The sequence below is a fragment of the Schistocerca cancellata genome, chromosome 9 (assembly GCF_023864275.1).
Source record: "Schistocerca cancellata isolate TAMUIC-IGC-003103 chromosome 9, iqSchCanc2.1, whole genome shotgun sequence".
Lineage (NCBI taxonomy): Eukaryota > Metazoa > Arthropoda > Insecta > Orthoptera > Acrididae > Schistocerca > Schistocerca cancellata.
The window spans coordinates 412259443-412284381 of record NC_064634.1 but is presented as its reverse complement, the minus strand read 5'-3'; the positions used below and the strand labels follow the sequence as shown (position 1 = coordinate 412284381).

General features: G+C 39.1%; 1 protein-coding gene across 1 annotated transcript in view; it reads right to left on the bottom strand.

Annotated features, from left to right (window-relative positions):
- LOC126101458 (translocation protein SEC63 homolog) overlaps positions 1–24939 on the bottom strand; it is a 173193-nt gene that overhangs the window by 91971 nt on the left and 56283 nt on the right. Inside the window, exons 7-10 of the mRNA XM_049912111.1 lie at positions 18124–18285; positions 12203–12431; positions 8840–8985; positions 3874–4021 (exon numbers count right to left, since the gene is read on the bottom strand). Coding sequence (XP_049768068.1) covers positions 3874–4021; positions 8840–8985; positions 12203–12431; positions 18124–18285 — 685 coding nt within the window. The remainder of the gene's footprint in view (positions 1–3873; positions 4022–8839; positions 8986–12202; positions 12432–18123; positions 18286–24939) is intronic.

Here is a 24939-nt window from a genome sequence, read left to right as displayed (position 1 = left end):
GAAAGGGAAAGAAGAAATGAATAGTTGCTTTGAAGAAATGCTGAAACCAAAGAAATTAATGTAAATTAAGGCCACATGGGTGGAGAGAACTGAGGACAGGTAATAATGACGGATCCCATCTGCACAATTCTGAGAAACTGGTGTCTGGGGAACGAATCCAGATGACACCTGTGGTGGAACAAGCACTGAGGTCATTACTTTCATGTTGTGGAAAATGCTCTACAACAAGATATTATGTGTTGTCAGTATATACTCTCTGCCTATGCCTAACCTAATCACCCTGGCTGCCCCACAGTTGCTGACTACAAAGTAACAACCATACGCATATCTGCCTTAGTTGATCAGCACCCATAACCCATAATACAAAGACTTCCCTCCTATAACAGACACCATTTCATAGATTGTCTGAATCTGTGCTCATCCCACTCCCATCACATACCCTGCTTGTCACCACTGATGCCACCTCTCTCTATACTAGCTACCCCCATGTGCATGGTCTGTCTGCTGCTGAACATTTCCTCCGTCAGCATCCATCTGATTCCAAACCTGTGACATCCTTCCTGCCCAGTTTAATCAACTTTATGCTTACTAACAACTACTTTACCTTTGAGGGGCACACATACTAACAGATCAGGAGTGCAGTCATGGGTATTAGGAAGGCTCCTTCGTACGCCAACATTTTCGTGGCTCACGGGGGGAGGAAGGGGGCGGGGGGGGGGGGCTTCCCTAAGATTCATTAGCCTTCAGCCCCTAGTTTGGTTTAGACACATTGACAACACCTTTGCCACATGGACTCATGGTAAGGTTGACTGTTAAAATTCTTGGAACCTCTCAAAACATTCCCCCAATTAAATTTCTCATGGTCCTATTGCAGATCCCATGTCACTTTCCTCAGCTTTGATCTGATCTTCGCTGAAGGTTAACAACAGATTTCTGTTCACATTAAACCTACTAACAAACAACAGTACTTACATTTTGACAGTTGCAATCCTTTCCCTCTCATATGTTCCCTCCCATAAAATATTGGCATTTGAGGTAAGTGTATTTGTTCGGATGCAGACTCTTTACTGCTATACATCACCATTCTCATCTCAACCCTTACTTGATGTAAGCACCCCACCAGCCCAGTTCAAAAGCAGATTTCCTGAGCCAGCACATTCAATCCTGGTACTACTGATCCTTCCAAAAACAACTTAAGGGTACACCTCTTGTCACTCAGTATTATTCTGGTCTTGCCCACGATACCTAGAATAGCTTTTCATTGCCCTCCCAATCTCCGCAGTATCCTTGTCAGACCCTATTCTTCTTCTGCATCAATTTCCTTACCTTATAGCTCCTGCCCCAGTGACTGTCTCCTCTGTGAGACTTGCCCTATGCATCCTCCTACCACCATCTATACCAGATCTGTAACTGACAAAACATGCACTATCTAGGGTGAGCCACCTGCAAAATGATGCATGTCATATACCAGCTGTTATGTACATCGCTATGACTACCACCAAGTTATCCGTTAGGATGAATGGGCATAGACAGAGGGAGTGTACTGGCAACACGTAATATGTTGGTGCAGAGCATTCTCTAGAACATGACAGTTGTGACCTTGGTGCCCTTTCCTTCATTTCAATTCAAACACCGTTCTTAAGACCAGCAAATTGAAACAAGTCACGGGTGCCTTGTCTCGCCATCATATACTGATCACCACAAAACACTTAGCTTTACACTGTTATTAACTTATGCACTATGTTTTGGCAGTAATCTCTGTCTTGTGTATTATCCACCTTCCAACTTTAAGATCTCACGATTCCAAATTTCGCCCAGTGCAGTCCCCAATAATTAGTCATTCCTTCTCATCCCATATGGTAAGTCTCCACTGACCAGGGATTCTGGATGATTTTTTCAAACTCACCCCATTTCCTAAATCTCACTAGTGCTTTTCCTTCACCCCTCTCCCCTCTCCTTCAACCCTTCTGCCAGAAGAAAGAGCCACGGACTCCAAAAGTTTGCAAATTTAAATACCTTTATTAGTTTGTTTGCCTCCCACTGTTTGATAAGTAGATTTTTTATCTATCCAATGACATTATATTTTCAAAAATTGATTATTTTCATTGAATTGCAAGAAGTTTACTCCTGAAAAAAGTACGACGGAGACAGGATAAGGAGTAGCCACAAATTCACCCACATGTTGGATACTTTAAATTCTGAGAACTGTGAACTACTACAATAGGCTATAGTCATAACATCTGAGGAGACTGTCTCACTCACAAAATGAAGAAAGCATACTTGGTGTATAACAAATGTGATGCAGTAGTACAACTACGACAAATGCTTGACAGAAATGGAATTGCCAGAAAAATAAAGCAAACAGGGTCAACTTCCTCAATGGAAGAAAATCAGCATAAATAAAAGCCATCCACGGGGTGAATTCTGCACTTGGTTACGAAGCAGTTTCTATAGACTGAGCAAGGCTTCCAGAGCCATAATACAAACAGCCACTAGGTGAACATCTGATAAATGCTGACGTGTGGAAGTATGCGAGGCAAAAGGCAATCAATAAACTTGTTGAAATTATTCAAGAGATTTGAGAAAGCAAAAAGATTCCAAATGGATGGACCTCTGCCATAATTCGTCCACTACATAAGAAAGAAGACAGAACAGATGTGAACAACTACCATGACATCTCTCTCCTGCTAACAACTCACAATATCATTTCAAGGGCTCTACAGCATAAGGTAGAACAACAAATCGTTCCACAGTTAGGGAAATATCAAAGGGTTTCAGCGAAAGACGATCATGTGCTGAACAGATTGTTAATCTGAACTTCATCGCTTCCAACTGTATTTTAAAAAAGTTGATATGAGAATGACTGAAAGAGTTCAGGGGTAGAAAACCAATAATGGCTAGTCCACAAGTACACAATTTTCACTATCCCCTGTCTAGCCTTTGCAGATCATCTAATGACCTTTTCAGATTCCAAAGATATGCCAGGAAAACAGCTTAATCAATCGAGGACACAAGCAGTGAAGGCTGGACTTCAGTGCTCCTTTCAGAAGGCACTCTTTATGACGAACATAAAATCAGTGCCAAGAGAACTGGAGATCTGACTACAAAAAATTAAGTGGGCAAGGAAACTTTCAATACCTAAGTGAATGGATAAAGCCTAACATATCAGAGACAAAAGACTCTGTGCCCACATTTATAAACTGGAAATGGCTTACAAACTTACTAAAGGCACCTACACTAAGAAATCAATATCCTTAAATGCCAAAATTACACAGCTGCTGCACAGTTATTCGATAGGAGGCTCAGTATGAGACAGGGATTCTTACAATGAACAGGAAAGGCCTAACGGAGAAACACGAGGCCAAAGAAAGAGAGATGTAGAAAAAAGTCCAAGGTCCTTCAAAGAAAACAGCTAGTACAAAACACTTCACAATCATGACCTATATAAGCATGTGGAGGAGACATGACATGATTCAAGAAAGGATTGCCTTTTATGGCCACATGACCCAAATGAGTTCAGAAAGGTTATCTAGAAGGATATTAACTGTCCTGGTTAAAGGAACCCCAAGGAGCATAGTTCACGAAGTTGAAAAAGGTCTACGAGAACTGGAAAATTCTTTTAAAGATATCCTGTCACGTGACCTGCTTAAGAAAAAACTTCGAGCACATAAAGGTTTCCAGGAAAAGCTGAAGCTGAAGATGTAGACTGAAGAGAGAAAATAACACCTCAAACCAATGCAGGAGCACTGGGTGGCAGTTAAAGTTCAGGAAAAGAGAGCGTTTAGTTATTATGGTCTCTAATTGATTGAAATAATGAAGGAATAATAATAATAAGAGGAATCAGGCAATGACTGTAATCTGTAAAATACTCACCTTCAGATCTCACTTTAAACTCAATATAAGGCATTTTCCCTGCAACCTTCATAACATCATGGTACTGTTCATCAGAAAGATTGCGTAAAATGCTCCTCCTCTCTTCATGTTTTAATTGAGCAAACTGCTGAATTGTTTTTATATATCTCTGTAAAAGCGAACAAATATTTTATAAATTTTATAATTGCAAAGAATTTTGTACTGGATGTAGTTAAATGAATCTAGAAAATTTGTACTGATGTGATAAACTATACAAAAGAAGTTTATTTAACAAAATAAAACAAGACATTATAAAATCTTTTAAAATTAATTAATCGTTTTAAAAATTTACATTAACTGTTCTTAGAATAATTAAATCACATTTATTTCTAAAGAAATGTATGTGATTATGCCAGATAATTACATTATTTCTACAATTAAACAATTGCCGTTATCTCCAGCTCTACAGAAATGTCGTTTTTTCCTAAATTAATTGTTCCATTTAGGATTTCTGGGGTAGTAAATGTTGTTGGACTCTCAGACACAGGTTTGGCTAAATTTCTGTGACCTTTTAATGAATCACCAACTGATTATCTTCAGAAAATCATTTCTGATTATTAATGGAAGACCACAATAGCGAATTGTTGTGGTGAGACATTAGTGGACGGATGGAAAGCATTTGTTTTTAGCTCACATTCTTCTTTTTCTTTTAAATGATACGTAAATAATATCTTCGTCATCTCACAAAAAGAAGCTGTTACATAACATTAATGCCTGTAACATTTTAATTCTCGCCTTCCTAACATTCTGTTCACTGTGAAAGCAGAAAAAAAAGCAGAGAAAAAAATGGAGTTTATTCCTGGAACAATTGGTACATAGGTGATAAGAAGGCTTAATGAGAAGGCCACCAAACTGAATTTTCAGGCAACAAATTATCATTATTCATTTTAGTACAGAAGAGTGGCCAGTTTCAGATTCAGAACTGTCGCATAAGGGTTCAGTCAAGAACCATTGCATAACGGTTCAGTCACATAGAGACCAACTTTCACGTCGAACTCAGTATCATTCACTTCATCCTATGTTTGTTGAAACAGAGATGATAACTACAAGTAAGTCATTGTACAAAATGGCTCGATCTCATCTTGTCAGCAGATCTGCATCAAAGAGTAGCAGTACCTTAAATAGATGCACGATTATTTGTGCTTTTTATTCATTTTAAAAGTGTGAGTGTGCTTCTGGGTTCTCTTATTTCAACGGTGCAAGTCAGCAAGATGTTCATAAAAATTCACAGTACAGAAAATCCTGGCAGACTTTCTTTCCAAATTTCAATGTTCTCATCTGTTACCTTAAGCCCAGTCGAACAGACTAGAAACCACGGTTTAAGAGAAAAAGGGTATTACAAACTGTGCTTTGGGCCTCATGCTGTTTCAAATGGCAATTATGAAGAAAATGAATAGATATACTACATCTACATCTACATTTATACTCCGCAAGCCACCCAACGGTGTGTGGCGGAGGGCACTTTACGTGCCACTGTCATTACCTCCCTTTCCTGTTCCAGTCGCGTATGGTTCGCGGGAAAAACGACTGTCTGAAAGCCTCCGTGCGCGCTCTAATCTCTCTAATTTTACATTCGTGATCTCCTCGGGAGGTATAAGTAGGGGGAAGCAATACATTCGATACCTCATCCAGAAACGCACCCTCTCGAAACCTAGCGAGCAAGCTACACCGCGATGCAGAGCGCCTCTCTTGCAGAGTCTGCCGCTTAAGTTTGTTAAACATCTCCGTAACGCTATCACGGTTACCAAATAACCCTGTGACGAAACGCGCCGCACTTCTTTGGATCTTCTCTATCTCCTCTGTCAACCCGATCTGGTACGGATCCCACACTGATGAGCAATACTCAAGTATAGGTCGAACGAGTGTTTTGTAAGCCACCTCCTTTGTTGATGGACTACATTTTCTAAGGACTCTCCCAATGAATCTCAACCTGGTACCCGCCTTACCAACAATTAATTTTATATGATCATTCCACTTCAAATCGTTCCGCACGCATACTCCCAGATATTTTACAGATGTAACTGCTACCAGTGTTTGTTCCGCTATCATATAATCATACAATAAAGGATCCTTCTTTCTATGTATTCGCAATACATTACATTTGTCTATGTTAAGGGTCAGTTGCCACTCCCTGCACCAAGTGCCTATCCGCTGCAGATCTTCCTGCATTTCACTACAATTTTCTAATGCTGCAACTTCTCTGTATATTACAGCATCATCCGCGAAAAGCCGCATGGAACTTCAGACACTATCTACTAGGTCATTTATATATATTGTGAAAAGCAATGGTCCCATAACACTCCCTTGTGGCACGCCAGAGGTTACCTTAACGTCTGTAGACGTCTCTCCATTGATAACAACATGCTTTGTTCTGTTTGCTAAAAACTCTTCAATCCAGCCACACAGCTGGTCTGATATTCCGTAGGCTCTTACTTTGTTTATCAGGCGGCAGTGCGGAACTGTATCGAATGCCTTCCGGAAGTCAAGAAAAATAGCATCTACCTGGGAGCCTGTATCTAATATTTTCTGGGTCTCATGAACAAATAAAGCGAGTTGGGTCTCACACGATCGCTGTTTCCGGAATCCATGTTGATTCCTACATAGTAGATTCTGGGTTTCCAAAAACGACATGATACTCGAGCAAAAAACATGTTCTAAAATTTTATAACAGATCGACGTCAGAGATATAGGTCTATAGTTTTGCGCATCTGCTCAACAACCCTTCTTGAAGACTGGGACTACCTGTGCTCTTTTCCAATCATTTGGAACCTTCCGTTCCTCTAGAGACTTACGGTACACGGCTGTTAGAAGGGGGGGCTAGTTCTTTCGCGTACTCTGTGTAGAATCGAATTGGTATCCCGTCAGGTCCAGTGGACTTTCCTCTGTGAGTGATTCCAGTTGCTTTTCTATTCCTTGGACACTTATTTCGATGTCAGCCATTTTCTCGTTTGTGCGAGGATTTAGAGAAGGAACTGCAATGCGGTCCTCCTCTGTGAAACAGCTTTGGAAAAAGGTGTTTAGTATTTCCTTCATCATCCCGGAGTGTCTGGATATGCTGTTTCGAGCCACTTACTGATTTAACGTAAGACCAGAACTTCCTAGGATTTTCTGTCAAGTCGGTACATAGAATTTTACTTTCGAATTCACTGAATGCTTCACGCATAGCCCTCCTTACGCTAACTTTGACGACATCGTTTAGCTTCTGTTTGTCTGAGAGGTTTTGGCTGCGTTTAAACTTGCAGTGAAGCTCTCTTTGCTTTCGCAGTAGTTTCCTAACTTTGTTGTTGTACCACGGTGGGTTTTTCCCGTCCCTCACAGTTTTACTCGGCACGTACCTGTCTAAAACGCATTTTACGATTGCCTTGAACTTTTTCCATAAACACTCAACAATGTCAGTGTCGGAACAGAAATTTTCGTTTTGATCTGTTAGGTAGTCTGAAATCTGCCTTCTGTTACTCTTGCTAAACAGATAAACCTTCCTCCCTTTTTTTATATTCCTATTAACTTCCATATTCAGGGATGCTGCAACGGTCTTATGATCACTGATTCCCTGTTCTGCACATACAGAGTTGAAAAGTTCGGGTCTGTTTGTTATCAGTAGCTCCAAGATGTTATCTCCACGAGTCGGTTCTCTGTTTAATTGCTCGAGGTAATTTTCGGATAGTGCACTCAGTATAATGTCACTCGATGCTCTGTCCCTACCACCCGTCCTAAACATCTGAGTGTCCCATTCTATATCTGGTAAATTGAAATCTCCACCTAAGACTACAACATGCTGAGAAAATTTATGTGAAATGTATTCCAAATTTTCTCTCAGTTGTTCTGGCACTAATGCTGCTGAGTCGGGAGGTCGGTAAAAGGAGCCAATTATTAACCTAGCTCGGTTGTTGAGTGTAACCTCCACCCATAATAATTCACAGGAACTATCCACTTCTACTTCACTACAGGATAAACTACTACTGAACTATTGTTCAGTTCTGTGCAATCAACATACGTGGTGCACCGTGGTGTGCACTTGAGATGCACATATGCGTTTTTGCTTGAACTTACCTCAGGAATGCTGTGTCTTACACGAAATAAATTATCAATAGTAACTTTGAACCTGCTTCTGTAGGGCAGGTCACCAACACAGGTCTGTGCAGCAGCAGTAGACTTGAGACATAAGCCAGTTAGAATCCTAGTGGGGGAAAATTTTCCAATCAGTATTTGGCTGACAAGAGGAGGAGAGATAGTGGGATAAGTCACCAGCCTTTGAGTCAGTGCCGTTGGTTGAGTCCCTTCATTGAACTTCACTGAAATATCATACAGTTTTTGACAAGGCTGTCTGACAACACTCCATAGGGCTTCATGAAGTGAGGGCATCTGGCACTGTTGATGGCTGAGGGCGCTGAGCTCGGCAGTCCCCTCGTGATCTTCAACACATTTAGGCTAGATGCTGGCACTTGGCTTTACTTTCTCCCTTCCCTTCATTCGTGACAATACAAATCCAACACTACACTGTATAAGTTCTCGTCACAGCCATCCCCACAACTGACACTTCACTTCATAACAGGTCGGAGAATGCAATGGTGAAGCACCTCCATTACAACCTTGTCTAGAATGCCAACGCAGGATTCTTGCACCTGTTCCCCCTATGCTGATTCCTGGAGTGGGGGATAACTTTGAGAATATCACCCTATAAGGTAGATATACAAAAAAATTCATCCAAATGTTGGAAAATGAGTCCCTTCATTGCACTTCACTGAAACATCATACAGTTTTTAACAAGGCAGTCTGGCAACACTCTAGAATCTCCTTACTATTTACAGGCATAGAACCCATTTACTCCACAGCTGGGATACACTAAGAATCATAATTATGCAAGTAACAGATTTTTCGTAACTAAATTATGCAGATACCTATTACCAGTTTTCTTACTTGTACTTACCTTTTTATTTACAAAATACTTCAAATTGTCATCTGTAACATATGGCAGCTGTAAGAGTGGACTCTTATATTCCCACATAGCCTGTACTATCATTGGACACAGTTTCATACAGTTTTCTATTGTCTCAATATTTGGCAGTCTTGGTACTGAAACATAATAAAAGGTACCCACGTGCAATATTTATGTGGCACTTTTTTCAGTTAAACTGAGAAAATGTTGTGAAATATCATGGACAATTTATAGAAAAACATAAAAATTACATTAAATAATAATGATTACATTTACAAACTAATACTAATATGTACTAGTTTTCTCCCATGATCTAACTGAGTGCTAATGGTCAGCTTTCTTAATCCCACATTTTCCCTCAAAAAAACATCTGCAAATGATCTCTTACCCAACTACTTGCGCACACACAGGCCTGCCTCCCCCCCCCCCCCCCCCCCAACTCTAGAGAGAATATTAAATGTATCTGAAGTATTCTGTCGTGCTTCATGATCTCCAACACTAAACATGTTAACAAAATTGTTGGGTTGCTGCATGGCTCAGGTCTTGTACCTGGTTGACGCATTGAATGATGCATGTAAGAGACATGCTGCAGTTCATACTTTTAAAGTATTTTAAGTCAGCTGATTGCCGGAAAGGAATACAGCACCTCCAGTAGTTGTAGGGGTATCTTACTCCCACAGTATTTATCTACAAATAAGGAGTCACCTACAAGCCAAATTTGATAGAAATTGCTCCAGATGTTCCCGAGTCGTGCTTTTTTGCGCATATGCTTGTCTGTTACAAATTGTTTTTCAGGCAGAAGTAATACTTGTGCCAAGTTTGGCAGAAATTGCTTCAGGTGTTACAGAGGTACAGTGTTACGTCACAGTGTCTCCCCCCCTTCTCCCTCTGCAACCTCTAGCTCTACGATGGGAACATACCAGGACTGTCACCAATGAACCTTGTGACCCCGAAAACTATGGATTCTGTCACCAATGAACCTTGTGACCCCAAAAACTATGGATTCTGTCACCAATGAACCTTGTGACACCAAAAACAATGGATTCTATACTCATATGGGTTGCTCTCTAATATTTTTTCATATCGTGGCTTCTCAGCCCCACCCCTATGAGACAGCACAAGTATGTTATCCGCAGAGTACTTTACACAAACAATTCCACAAATAATGAGTCATGTATATACAACATTTGGTTTAAATGCCTCCAGACTAGAGTTATGCTTTTACTGCATGTATGCGGCATGTTGCTATGCACAGACACAATGGACTTGCTCAATTAAACAACACTTGAGCACAACATGCAAACAGCCTTACGACTACTCACTGATCCAACCCATGATTCTACACTGTGTATGTCTGCAGCTATTGCCTCGGTGCAATGTTACAGTGCTGCCATCTGTTGGAGAACCCTGACCATTACTCTGCCCACCACGGCATCTACATTGCATTTCGGAAAGTAATATTCACACTCGTCTTCATATCCATTCATGGACAAGTGATGACATGGCTCTTACTAATTTACTATATCTACTGCAAATATATGTTGTTTTTTAAACCGTTACTTTCAAATAACTGAAAAAAAATGTACCAATACAGCTAACCTACTTAGAAAAGTTATTTGGTTTATTTGATTTACATACAATTTTCATGCTACAGTTGAAAACGTAAGTGATGACCTAAATGGCTCTTACTAATTTATTATATCTACTGCATATATATGATGTTTTTTAAACTGTTACTTTCACATAACTGAAAAAAAATCATGCACCAATACAACTAACCTACTTGGAAAAGTTATTTGGTTTATTTGATTTACATACAATTTTCATGCTACAGTTGAAAACGTAAGTGATGACCTAAATGGCTCTTACTAATTTATTATATCTACTGCATATATATGATGTTTTTTAAACTGTTACTTTCACATAACTGAAAAAAAAAATCATGTACCAATACAGCTAACCTATTTGGAAAAGTTATTTGGTTTATTTGATTTACATACAATTTTCATGCTACAGTTGAAAACGTAAGTGATGACCTAAATGGCTCTTACTTTTATTATTATTTATTATTTTTTATTTTTATTTATTTTTTATTTATTTATTATTATTTATTATTTATTATATCTACTGCATATATATGATGTTTTTTAAACTGTTACTTTCACATAACTGAAAAAAAAAATCATGTAACCAATACAGCTAACCTATTTGGAAAAGTTATTTGGTTTATTTGATTTACATACAATTTCATGCTACAGTTGAAAACATAAGTTATGACCTAAATGGCTCTTACTAATTTATTATATCTACTGCATATATATGATGTTTTTTAAACCGTTACTTTCACGTAATGTAGTCGAATTAAGTCGGGTGGTGTTAAGGGTATTAGATTAGGAAATGAGACACTTAAAGTAGTAAAGGAGTTTTGCTATTTGGGGAGCAAAATAACTGATGATGGTCCAAGTAGAGAGGATATAAAATGTAGACTGGCAATGGCAAGGAAATTGTTTCTGAAGAAGAGAAATTTGTTAACATTGAGTATAAATTTAAGTGTCAGGAAGTCATTTCTGAAAGTATTTGTATGGAGTGTAGCCATGTATGGAAGTGAAACCTGGACGGTAAATAGTTTGGACAAGAAGAGAATAAAAGCTTTTGAAATGTGGTGCTACAGAAGAATGCTGAAGATTAGATGGGTAGATCACGTAACTAATGAGGAAGTATTGAATCGGATTGGGGAGAAGAGAAGTTTGTGCCACAACTTGACCAGAAGAAGGGATTGGTTGATAGGACATGTTCTGAGGCATCAAGGGATCACCAATTTAGTATTGGAGGGCAGCGTGGAGGGTAAAAATCGTAGGGGGAGACCAAGAGATGAATACACTAAGCAGATTCAGAAGGATGTAGGTTGCATTAGGTACTGGGAGATGAAGAAGCTTGCACAGGATAGAGTAGCATGGAGAGCTGCATCAAACCAGTCTCAGGACTGAAGACCACAACAACAACAACAACAACAACTTTCACGTAAATGAAAAAAAAAATCATGTACCAATACAGCTAATCTACTTAGAAAAGTTATTTGGTTTATTTGATTTACATACAATTTTCATGCTACAGTTGAAAACATAAGAAGGCAGCTATAAATACAAGCTGCACAGCAGAAGAAAAAGCTGAGAACATAGTACTGCTAAGCATTACAAATTACAAACAAATTCTCATTAAGATGGGCATAGGTCTACAACAATACATATCACATTACAATGTTTTCTACTGTCACTTTGAGCTATCTCTTTCTTCCACTCTGAAATCTAAATGCACAGAGCTCAAATCACCCTATAGCATTCACACAATACTTACTTCGCCTGGCATATGCCAGAAGAATGAGCTGGGACACACAGTTGACCATTTCTTGGATAAGATACGGACATTTCTTTACAATGTACTGCCGATCCTTATCGAGAGTTTCTGGGTTGAGAGGAATTCGAGACAGATGGGCATGAATGATTGCACGTGCCTTCAAAGAGTACAGGAAGCACAGTGGTCGCTCACGATTCTTCTCACTGAGGTTTGGTATCTGCTTAATGAGCTGTTGAAGAAAAAAAGGAAAAACAATCAACATAGTTGGCTCCATGTAAACTGTCCAAATTGATGATGGGTTACCCTTTATGTATACATATTATGAAAAGGAAAGTTGCTGAAGTTTCATAATATTGTTACATTCCATCCTGGATTTTCCACTGTTTGATCCTTATGCATAAAAGAATTTAAAGAAATAATACACTTTTGCCATACTTTAATACAGAATTACACAGCAGCCTAAAAAAAAAATTAAGTTTACTATGATCCTACAATGGTATAATAGTAAATCACATACAGTAATCAGATTTCACCTCTAACAAAAATGAGAGCACACAAAGAGTTCTGTAATTACTATATTATGAACTCTGAAATCCAGCATCTGGGAACATTTCTTAATTATTTTGGACTTTCATTTATTTGCTGTGTAGAAAGTCCATTAGACTGAGAAGGGAAACCCCAATGACAAGGGAACAGCCCATTTTGTAATGTTAGATTTTCTGTAAGCTATGTAACATCTCATAGACCCATCAGCCAGCAGCTACAAGAGTCACACTTGACAGTAGAGTTTAGAGTTTCCCAAAGTTGAAGAATGGAGTCACGTATCAACCACATTCGCTAGCTAAATGCCAGTAAGAGAACAGAAATGTCTCTATCAATTATTATTAAGGGGAAAAAAGCAGTATTATAATGCTTTGTTTTATGACAGTCTCAGCTAGTTCCTACACAGCCGAATCACGGATGGAGTATGACACAAGGGCTCGAAACTTTTACGGTGAAAGTGATGCTGGAGTGACTGAATTGGATGACAGATTAATAAATCAATAGTTGCAGTTAGGCAGTGGCCCAATTTTATCTATTAAGTTATTAAAATAAGTTTCTTTTAAGTTATAAGCTGATCCCTCAGTAAATCTGCTTGTAAATAAAAAATAAGAAGCTTATATAAGATTTAATTAGATAAATATATTTGTGTAAATGAAAGGAGTCTCAATGAGGAGTACTAGTTATATATGGCTGCCCTACAATCAATAGCTCTAAGCTAATTTATCCTTCCTTTTCTAAAAGCGTGTTCCACTTCATTTACAACAAAGCCTTTCTTTGAAGGAAAAATGTAGAAAGTCCACAGCCTCATCAGTATGCTAGCTGAAAGCAAAATAAATCAAATTTCTAGCCACAACATCATGACACTTTATGGTGAAAATGTCTGCTGACTACTGTGGAAACCAAACACTGAAGCTTCACAGCCAAAGATGCATGCAAATGATACTCCAAATAAAAAAAGCTCACAGCTACTATGGCAAGGACAAACCAAAGACAGTCAAAAGACCAAAATCAAAAGAGACTGCAATCTTCAAATAGTTCATCTCTTCTATTGTAGATAGATGGAAGGCCATAAGGTGTGCAAAAAACAGAAAAGCAGCCATTTTAATCACACCTGTATACAGCAAAGTATACACTTTGATAAGATTACAGCTGCCCTGTCGAATATTTTGAAATGGGTTTGAATTTTGTGAATCCAGGTAGATGTCAGTTATTTGTGATACTCTAAAATTTGTGCCAGACTGATACTGGAACCTATGTTTCGCAGTTACCATGAGTAGTCACATTAAACACTTCAGTTATCTGAGCGAGCCTCCAGGACCGACCCAAACTTCCACATGTCATGAAAAAGTCCAATAGCCCATTTCGTGATTCCTGCACAGGAAGAGAGAAATATTTTATTGTCATTTTAGCCCATTGAGGCATGGATACATCACTGATGCTTACAATGTCTGTGTTTACAGAGTGTCTGTACCTTCACATTACAATGTCCTTCAGACATGGATGCATGTCTGAAGGAACAGACAACATTAGGAATAGTGTAGAAATCCTTCTGCCCTGAAAGGAAAGAAAGTGGTCATTCAGTGAAGAAAGAACAATACTACAAGATAACATGAGCATCTCAAACATCACCAGTTGTGCCTAAGGAAAGAAGAAACAATCTAATATTTTGGAAAATCTGGTTCTTATTTATTTTTCATTTAGAAATTATTTTAGTGGCCTCTGCAGACAAGGTCATAAAAACACAGAAGGTAGTGAAACCCACACAAGAGAGAGTTCATATGAAACCTGGTAATGAAAGAAAATTTTACCACTGGCATTGAGCCAGCAGGGACAGAAGAGGTCACCAGATTTTGAGCCAACGTTCTAAATATCCCTGTGACATTTTCTACGTTTTCCATCATACTCCCTCCTTTTTATGTGTTATGTATTTTCATTGAATGCACACATAAACACATTTTTGACTGCAAGATATCTGCACATAATATAAACGAAAGTCAGATTGTTTAATGCCAATCCTTTCAGTGAGGTACATGTTGAAGCACATTTTATTCCTTACCAAAGAGTTTTGTGCTGTATCCCGCTACTAGTGCATGCGAGTTTGAGTGCATCGAGTGTGGCTTGCCATGTGTGCGCTAAAATCACCTGTCAACTGTATCAATGCAGGCCAGCCACGAGTGGCCGATGGTGGGAAGCGTGCACACAGCACATTTTCCACAGTGCCATCTACTGGCGGATGCTCACTGAACCTTTTGTTGTATTTCTAGTTTGTATCTTCTGGATCCCGAGAGGCTTGATGTTCAGAGGTTACGAAGAATGTCATAGTTGGGTGACTTGGTTGGTTTTGTGTATTACTTGGTTACAACACTTTGCTTGGCAGAATATGGAAACTATACAATACAATGAGTATCCACTGATGGTAATAATTGAGAATAAACTCATGTACTCCCTATCTGTTCAGTTTAATGCAAATGACATTGTGTGATAAGGGTCCAACTGCTGCAGTGATATTGAAATTATGTTAAAATATTGGCAACTGGGTCATGGTGCACACCGGCTACTGTGGCAGTCGGTCACATTTAAGGGGTTATATTTCTAATCTTCCTGCAGTGTCTCTTGGGATTGTGTCACTGTTGACAATTAGTCAATTAGAGGCAAATGTTAAGCTTGGTAACATATTTCTGTCATTCCAGAGGAGTAAGTTATGTTTTATAAATTATATAGCGCAGCAATCTGTCGTATTATTTTTTTTTCCACGTTTTTGCATGTTATTTTGCAAATCCAGATTTCGGCTAGTGCCTGGCCATTATCAGTGCACTATTTTCTAGTCTTGACACATGTCAGTTCTCTGTTGTTCAGGCACCAGTCACAGTTCTTTGAATACTACATTTTGCATACTGTATGTAGTTTTCAAAGAACTGTGACTGACACCCGAACAACAGGGAACTGACATGCATTGAGACTAGAAAATAGTACACTGATAATGGCAAGGCACTAGCCGAAATCTGGATTTGCCAAATAAAACCTAGAGAGAGAGAGAGAGAGAGAGAGAGAGAGAGAGAGAGAGAGATATGACTGACTGCTGCACTCTATAATTTATAAATCATATCACAGTCACTCTACGCACCCACTTTCCTAATGGAAGGTAACCTCAGTAAGTTATGTGCCATCACCAGATTCCACCCTAGCCCTTCATTTAATTCCATAATCATTTATACAACAACACACACAAAACAATACAACAAATAATTATTAGTCATCCACACAATACATTTTTAGTGAGGCATGTCTGTATGTAACAGCATCATCCACAAAAAGCCTGAAGGAACTTTCAACGAGTTCTGCAGCACTCCTCCAGGGTTTGTCTGAAGTCACGGTTATGTTTGAATATTTATCTCCCTTAAAGAATGACACAGGCCTAGTGTGTTCTATTTGCTAGAAACTCTTCAATTCATTCCCACAACTAGTCTGATATTTGGGACACACTTGTTTTGTTCATTAGGTGGCAGAGTGCAGCTATATCGAATATCTCCCGGAAGTTAAGGAACACCATACCAACCTGGCCACAAGTATCTATTGCTCTCAAGATCTTGTGGATGAGCAGAAACAGCTGGGTTTCATATGATAATTGTTTTTGTAATTTATGTTGATTCTTATACAGAATCTCTAGAAATGTCATAACTCAGATGACTATTTCCTTGAATCCTGTGCTGAGTGCTGTATCACTGACTCAGTTTCTGGACAAATAGCTCTGGTTGGGAAGGTAAATGTAATCCCATATGGAGGAGCAAAAAAATTTTTTTAGAATTTTTCAACTGGCATGAGGCAAAGTTAGGTAGAGCAAAGTGGCAAGAAAACGGCAAAGATAATAGAAGAAGACTAATTTTATCTGATGAATGGATAGTATTATGGCCATGTGAAATTACTTTCGTCTAGTCACAACTGTGGGTTGCTTGACTGCTCAGGAAGAAGGCTTATCATACTAGAAACCATACAATAGTAATTCACTTTATCACATTAAAGAATAAAAGATTTACTTAACTTTGACAAACTTCTTCATCACAGAAGTACTGGATAATTTACAACTGTCATGGACTAGCGAAGTATTACTCAACACACTAATTAACAAACCATTCTCTTGAGGTACAATGTTCAACACTGATGAAAGTATATGTCCATTAGAAACTTTAACTGTCACTCTCCTACTCAATGATGTTGACTGCTGCAAGTAATATCTTGAACTGGGAGAATTCTTGCTAGCTCAACACTAAACTGACCTCAGCGTGAAGGCGCTGCCATGCTGAGAGGGGATGCTTGGTCTTCAGGAGCCGTCGCTAATATCTGTGGTATCAATTTGTGCTGTCTACTTCGCTGTGGCAACACAATCCCTCTACCACACCACATATAGCATCACTTCTTACCCTTAAGACTGTTCACAGATGATGTTCTGCTGCACTGATTCATTCACCCAATGTTGTAACTGTTATATTGGAACAATGAAATACAAAAGTGTTACTGAAGGACATTTACGTCATTACGTAGCTTGAATACTATGAAGCTCTCTTGCAGCCCTCGACCCTCTGCAGATGGAGAAGACACATGGCAAGGGATGGTGGCACTGCATAGCAGTTCCACTACATCAGGATAACTCAATAACAGTGACCGTACAAGAAAATAATTAAAATAAAACATATTCAGGATAGAATCAAGGTGGCAGATTGTTTGAAAGGTAACATGTCTTCTAGGTTTAGTCCAGCTGCAGAACAGTATTCCAATAGCACTATTGATGTCTTGTACATTCATCTTTATGTGACAGACTTATCCCTCTACTTACAACGTCTGGCACTTTCCTCTACATTTTCTGAACAGAATACTTAGTTAAGAGGAAGAACTGTTATTCAGTATCGGCTGTAATGGCCTGCAGCTGTAAATTTTTTACCTATTTCTACAACTGCAGTTTTCCCTTAAGGTCCTATATTTATTGTTATCACCTCAAGTCTGGCATTTGAAGAGTAAGTATTATTACAAACAATGTGTGTCCTTACAATCATCATTCATACATTATCCTTATAAAAAGAGGCACATTGTAAACAAATTACAAGATACTGACAATATATTTAACAACTGACCTTAATTTAATTCCATAAACATGCTCGGTACAACATTTAAAACTTAACGCACATTGCTCATACTGTATTATTACAAACAAATATGAAAAAATTATAAATTAACAACATTTAAAAAGTTATAGTTTCAAATGTTAAAATGATAGTACCTTTATGCATTACATTTTAAGTCTGTAGTGTGTTATTTAATGTCAGAATAATTCTTGTGTAATTAAGATCCAGTAAAACATTAGCAGAAAATACAGTTATACTTACATGAGGAACTTCTTCATTGTCTGTTGGTCTCTCAACAATCTCACTGTTGTGCTTCTTCTCAAACTCCAGTGAGGCTGCAAGGATCATAATTACCCTTTTTAGAGCCATTGAAGGTGTTTTATGAAAGAAATAGTAATACATCTGTGTAGTATTAAGCAGAACCTGCAAGCATAATTGTACGTCAGATATAAGTAATGCTGCACTTTCAAACCGTGCGGCTAAAACAAAAAATCAAATAATCATAAAAATTAATTTTGTGACACCTACAGAATCTGTATGATCAGCAAAACCTGTATTTGACATTTTACTGCTATAAAAGAAGGAAAAGGTTTTATTCTCTGACCACGGCAACTATAACAACACTAAACAGGATGACCAAAAACAATGATCCTGTAGTTCTACTGAACAAATATTTCCTCTTTTGGGTGAAAGAGGCTAAAATCCAAGCTGAAGCAAGCAAAGTGATGAATACACTTCCAGGTCAAAAGAGAGGAGTTCAAGGCAACAGGTTCAAATACATAACATACAACAAATAAGAAAGCAATAATGAAACAGGACCACAATGTATGTATGGACTAAACTGAGTAATACAATCACAGGACAAATAGCTGTTGAATAACAAACACTAATCATAATCACCGTCATCTGACGTATCTGTATCATAATGTCCTGTATGTATTACTTCTATAAATGCTAAAGTTCGCGTGTGAGTATGTTTGTTCCTCTTTCACACTGAAATGGCTGGAGGGATTTGGAAGAACACACAGGCCACTCCTGAAAGTGTGTAGTAGCACAATTTTATTGATTTGAAGAATATAATGCGAAATGTGGAACAATAATTAATCTTAAAAAAAAAAAAGCCATTTACTCTTTAATTTTTGAACTACTTCATTTTTGTGAATTGACTTACATAACAAGAGTCAACATATGGCCGCTACCTAACATCATATTAAATAATAACTTCTTAGACGCACATACGAGAACATACAACTTCATTTATCGGTCATAAAACATGAAAGCGTATAAGCAACAATGGAACATTTCATAGAACAAAGACAAAGAATAAACAGTATTCAAATAATTAATGTCTTTGCCACTGACTACTGCACTGTGTGTAACTGCTTGTTTATTTTGTCTATCTTCCCGCACCCACACAGCCGCCCCCTGCTAGAGTAGAACTCCAGGTAGGTTTGGAAACCTGTATTGGATATTTTGACATGCCCTTGTACAAATCACCAGTTGTGCAACTTGTTCTTCCACCAGATTTGGTGTATTTACTGTTCTTGAAGATGCTTGCTCCTGCTGTGACACCATATTCCACTGCGAGTCCTGTATGTCTTCCTACTGTAAGTCTTCTGGCAGTAAGTAAGCTGGCTTCACTCGATCAACTGACACAATAACCAGTTTATTGTGAATCTGGAGCTTCATTCTGTGTGCGTTACATTGCTGAACTTTATAACATCTGGTATATGGTGGCTGCACTGTTGGCTCATAACATCACATGCGAAAGTTGCTGAAGTCTCGGTGCACAAATGATGGAATGTCGCCCTGCCAATTCGATGGCTGTGGCCGGAGGTTTGCCAGCTGTGCTTTAACCATCTTCAATAACTACAGTAGGCCAATATCGTTCTTAAGCTCTTCAAAGAAATTGCCAGGAAGGTGGAAGGTTTCCCCGTACACAAGCTCTGCTGTGGATGCCTCTTGGACTTGTTTGAAAATAAATGCTCAGACCCAGTAACACCAGTAGAAATGTTGCAGAATCACTGTCACCGTGGCACATCAATGCATCTCCAAGTGTTCTGTACCATCGCTCCATCATTCAGTTACTTTCTGGATGATAACTTGTCGTATGATGATGTTGGCCTCCACAAATGTTTGCCACTTCAAGAGATACTGAAGATTCGAACTAACGACCCTGGTCAGTTGTGACGTGCACTGGGCAACAGAATCTTCCTACCCGTGTTGCCAAGATACTTTGACTGACTCTTCCCGCTGATATTTCTCAAATCGGTACAACGCCTGCCCCTTTGTAAATCTATCAATTGCTGTTAGTAGATAACAGTAACCTCCAGACATCGGCTGTAGGCCAGTGATGCTGAGGTGCATGTTAACATGGTTTATCAAAGTGTCCCATGGGGTTCTTCACATGACATCACACCTTACAGTGTTGACAGGTAGAGCATTGTTGTGTCCACCTTCCAAAATCATTCCTAACTCCAGGTCACACAAATGTTGTGTCAGCAACTTGGACTCTTGGTCGTGTACCTGAATGAGCCAAATTACGAATACTTCTGAATGTCTTTCGCAGTAAATGTTCAGACACAAACAGTCTAGGTCGTCCTTGTGAGGCATCGCAACATATTTAAATGGCCTCACTTCCGGACATACGTCCTGCAGTCTCAACACTGTGGAGATGCTCTGCTGAAAAACCTGAAGTTGTGTGTCTTCTCTTTGCTCTCTGGCCAATCTCGCGTAATCTACAGAATTGGTTATCGCCGCAACACTTGAGAAATAGTCCGCTGTGATATTCTCCACTTCTTTTACATGATTTCAGTCTGTGGTGAACTGGTTTATGTACTCTAACTGTCTGAACTGCCTAAGTGACAGAGCATCTGTAATGCTTGCTGAATGCAAAGGTGATTAGTTTGTGGCCTGTGAACACCATAAATGGTTTACTATCCATATAAGGCCGAAAGTGTGTTATTGTCTTATATACCGATAACAGTTTTTAGTCATACGCACTCCAGTTCCTTTGTGCTTCCATGAGTTTCTGCAAGAAAAACCCTAATGGCTGCCAGTGTTGAGTAGACCCTTGATGTAATGCTGCTTCAATGGCTATCTGGCTTTTATCGGCTATTATAAATAGTACCACATCTCTCTCAGGATGAGGTAATGAAATCGTTTGTCTTGATCTGTTCAAAGGCTTTCTGCTTACAGGGTGTCCCATCTAGCTTCTGATGTTTAGCGGTATTAGGGCCTGTCAGCTCCTCTGCGAGCTGTGCTTTAAAAGCAGCTGCTCCCAGCAGATGTCGATGGTAAAAATTTGCAGCACCTAAGAACTTACGTAACTGTTGCAAATCCAACAGCCTAAGTATTTGTAGTGTAAGTTCCAGTTTCTCTTCCAACAGGCAGATGCCGCCTGCTAAAACTAAGTGACACATGAAGGTAATGTGGTTTTTTCACAAGTTGCACATACTTTTATTAATTATTATCCTGTACCTATATATTGTTATCAAATGTTGCTTTTAGGTGTGCCTTGTGAAGATTTTGTGTTGCTGAAAACACTAGTATATCATCGAAATAGGTGAAGGTGAAGTCTAGCCCCCATAGCACCTCATCAATGAAACGTTGCCACGTTTAAGCCATGTTTTTAATGCCAAATGACATACACAAAAATTAAAAGAGGCCAAAAGGTTTAAAGACAGCTGTTTTCAATGTCTGCAACTGGTAAATGATGGGATGCTCTTTGACAATCTATGACACTGAAATATTTTGCTCCCATTAGTACATTCGTAAAATCACAAACAGTGGGCACTGGATGTTGATTGACTATCGTGCGAGCATTCAATTCCCTGTAATCACTGCAAGAACTCCACTTTCTGCCTTTCTTCTTGTTCTTATTTCCTTCTTCTTCTATTTTTTATTACCTAGATGTAGAGATGTATCATGCACTATCAGATCTTCGTATCACTCACTTATCTAACATACATTCAAACTCTGCCTTTGCGTCTGTGAACCTGTCTGGTGACAATCTTCTCGGTCTAAAAGAGACTGGATGGCCTAGCATTGTGTTTATGTGATGAATTGTATTATGTGCCACTGTGGTCAGTGTTCATGCTGTCGGGTCCAAATGCTGGTCTACCTCTGTCAGTTGTACCATATGGCCTTCTCTTTCTCTGAACTTTTCTAGAAGCGTAGTAACCATTTCTTCTCATTTCTCAAGTCAAGCAAATTGAATTTCAATGGTGATACTGTATGCATACAGAAAATCTGCCACCCCCTCCCCCCGGATTGTTTCTGACACATCCACTATTACAAACATTCAGTGACAAATATTACAAAACCTAAATTCACGTCCTTGTTGCAGTTGCTATACGTTGCTATCAGCTGTTTATCTGCTGCTGTGAGATGAACTAGCGAACTGTCCTTGACTGACACATCTCTCTCTACTGACGACATGCTTACATCAGACCTGGTTTCTACCAGATAATAACACAAAGTCTTCATCTCTCATACACACAGTTGTCACGATACAGGCAAAAAGGTAGTGTCTGTGCTTAGAATCTCCATGATAATGACACAGCGTGTGTAACTGCATGGCAGAATGTACTTGGCAGCTCACTGACCAAACTTTTTATGATACCAACATAGTTGTTCAGGTTTCATCAGTCAACTGTCCGTAAGTGCACTGCAGGTCCCTCAGAACCAAGCCTTGAATTGTCTCTGCAGACCGTCTATTTGTTCCTTTAGTTTCTGAAACTCTGTGGTTGTATCCACCTGCTGATCCTTGTGAATTGCCGCCACCTAATGTTTTTCCAACTTCACTGCTGCTTCTGTGACGCTCATTATACTTCCTGTCCCCACTGTTGCATAAACTCTGTTGGACAGCTGGAGAATAGTGATCATGTTGCACCCATCCTTCATAGGCACCACCACTCTTGCTGCCATGGGAAGCTGTGATGTCCAAACGTATTTGAGCATAGCATCTGCAAATACTGCTTCCGTCACTATTTGCCGAAACTGCCGCCAAAATCCTTTTGTCTTCTACTAACGTCATTGCTCTGGTGTCCAGATGTTGACTGCTCTAGCAAACTTTTCTTGATCGTTTGTTACTTTATTATGAGTGAATGCCAACTCTAACATTAAAAACCAGAGTTTCAGTTTATCATGCAGGAACTGAGGTGTGCACAGCTTCATACATCTTCTACATGAATCATCATTTCTCATAATTTTGTCGACTGTAGAGCCCGTCACATGCACATCATTAATTTGTTCTGGTGAAACTTTCCATGCTGCACTATTTCATTCCACAAGTCTTGTATCAGACTACGCAGCATATTCTGTAGCTGTACTAAATGAGTCATAGGACTTCTGTCATCTCTCCTACGTGTCAGTAAATTTATGTCACCTAGCTTGTTTGCTTCTTGCGGTGTGAATTCTTCTGTATCTGTAGCCACCACTTTATGGCCACTACATATCATCATATTAAATAATAACTTCTTATATGTATATGCAAGAACATACAACTTTATTTCTCTTTCTCGTAAAACACAAAAGCGAATAATCAACAATGGAATATTCTAACTCTGTACAACAAAAGCAAAAAATAAACAGTACTCAAGTACGTAACGTTTTTGCCACTTACCGCTTACTGCTGCAGTGTGCGTAACTGTTTATTTATTTTGTCTACCTTCCTGCTCCAACAACACAATGAATACAATGCTTATACAATCCTCCAAGGGTTTAATCCATACTTCCATAAAAGCTCATGGCTTTTTATCTGCTGAGTGTCAGATGTATCTTATAGCTTCTGACATGCTTGAAGACTCACAATGATGGTGTCATCTAAATGCCACGTGACAGGCAGATGACATGCCTTTACATTTAGAAAGTAGTAGACTCTTAGTGAGGCTGGATTTGATTATGATATGCAAACAAGTCCAGTGGTAATAGCCACACACAAGGGCAGATGGCACACACAAATATTATAAAATTTGTGCTACTCTGAACAATGAGGAATGTTCAATTGAGGAATGTTCAATAAGTAATGCAAGAATTAAATTTTTTCTTGGCCAATTTTGGTTAAAAAAGTGTGGAATTTATTGTGAAACATCATGGAATATTTCCACTTCAGCTCATATAGTTACACGAAACTCTGATAGGAGATGGCACTATACTAAGCCTTCAAAATGGTGTCTGTAATGTAAATGCATTCCAAGCAGAGAGGTGTCACTGAGTTCCTTTTGATGGAAAACCAGAGCATCACAGATATTCATAGGTGATTGCAGAATGTATATGGAGACCTAGCACTGAACAAAAGCACGGCGAGTCGTTGGGCAAAGTGTCTGTCATCCTCACAACAGGGTCGCGCAAACTTGTCCAATTGCGGGCAACCACAAACAGCTGTGATTTCTGCAATGTTGGAATGTGTAGACACACGAATTCCAGGTGATCAACTGATTATAATCAAACATCTCGCTGCTCAAATGGATGTGTCTGTTCACAGGGCTGACACATTTGTCAACCGATTTGGGTACTCAAAAGTGCGTTCCTGCTAGGTTCCTCACCACAGAACAGAATACAATAAAGACCAATGAAGGACTATCTATGCAGTATTGCTTATGCACTACACAGTTGATTATGACAATTTTATATGAACATTATCACAGGTAATAAAACCTTGACATGGAAACAAAACAGCAATCAGAGGAGTGGTGCCACCACTTCTTCTCTGAAGAGAAAGTTCAAAGCAGCTACCTTAGCTGGTAAAGTCATGGTGATGGTCTTCTGGGATTCTGAAGGGGTTATTCTGTTTTGTGTTCTCCCTCATGTTCCAGTGATGAACTCTGAAATATATTATGGGGGTTGATTGAAGAGTAATGCCTCCACCTTTGTAACTCTTCAACAGTTGGCAGCATCGGTATGCGGCAGGTACTGGTTTGTTCCATAGCCTCTTCTCTACAGCTCCAGTTGGCGGGAAGCCTTAGCATTGAACGGTTGTGTTGTTACAGTATAAAGCATGGAACCGTGCGCAGATGGTCGATCAATGCGATTTAAGCAATGTGCAGTCACTGAATTCTTGATAGCACAAAGTGT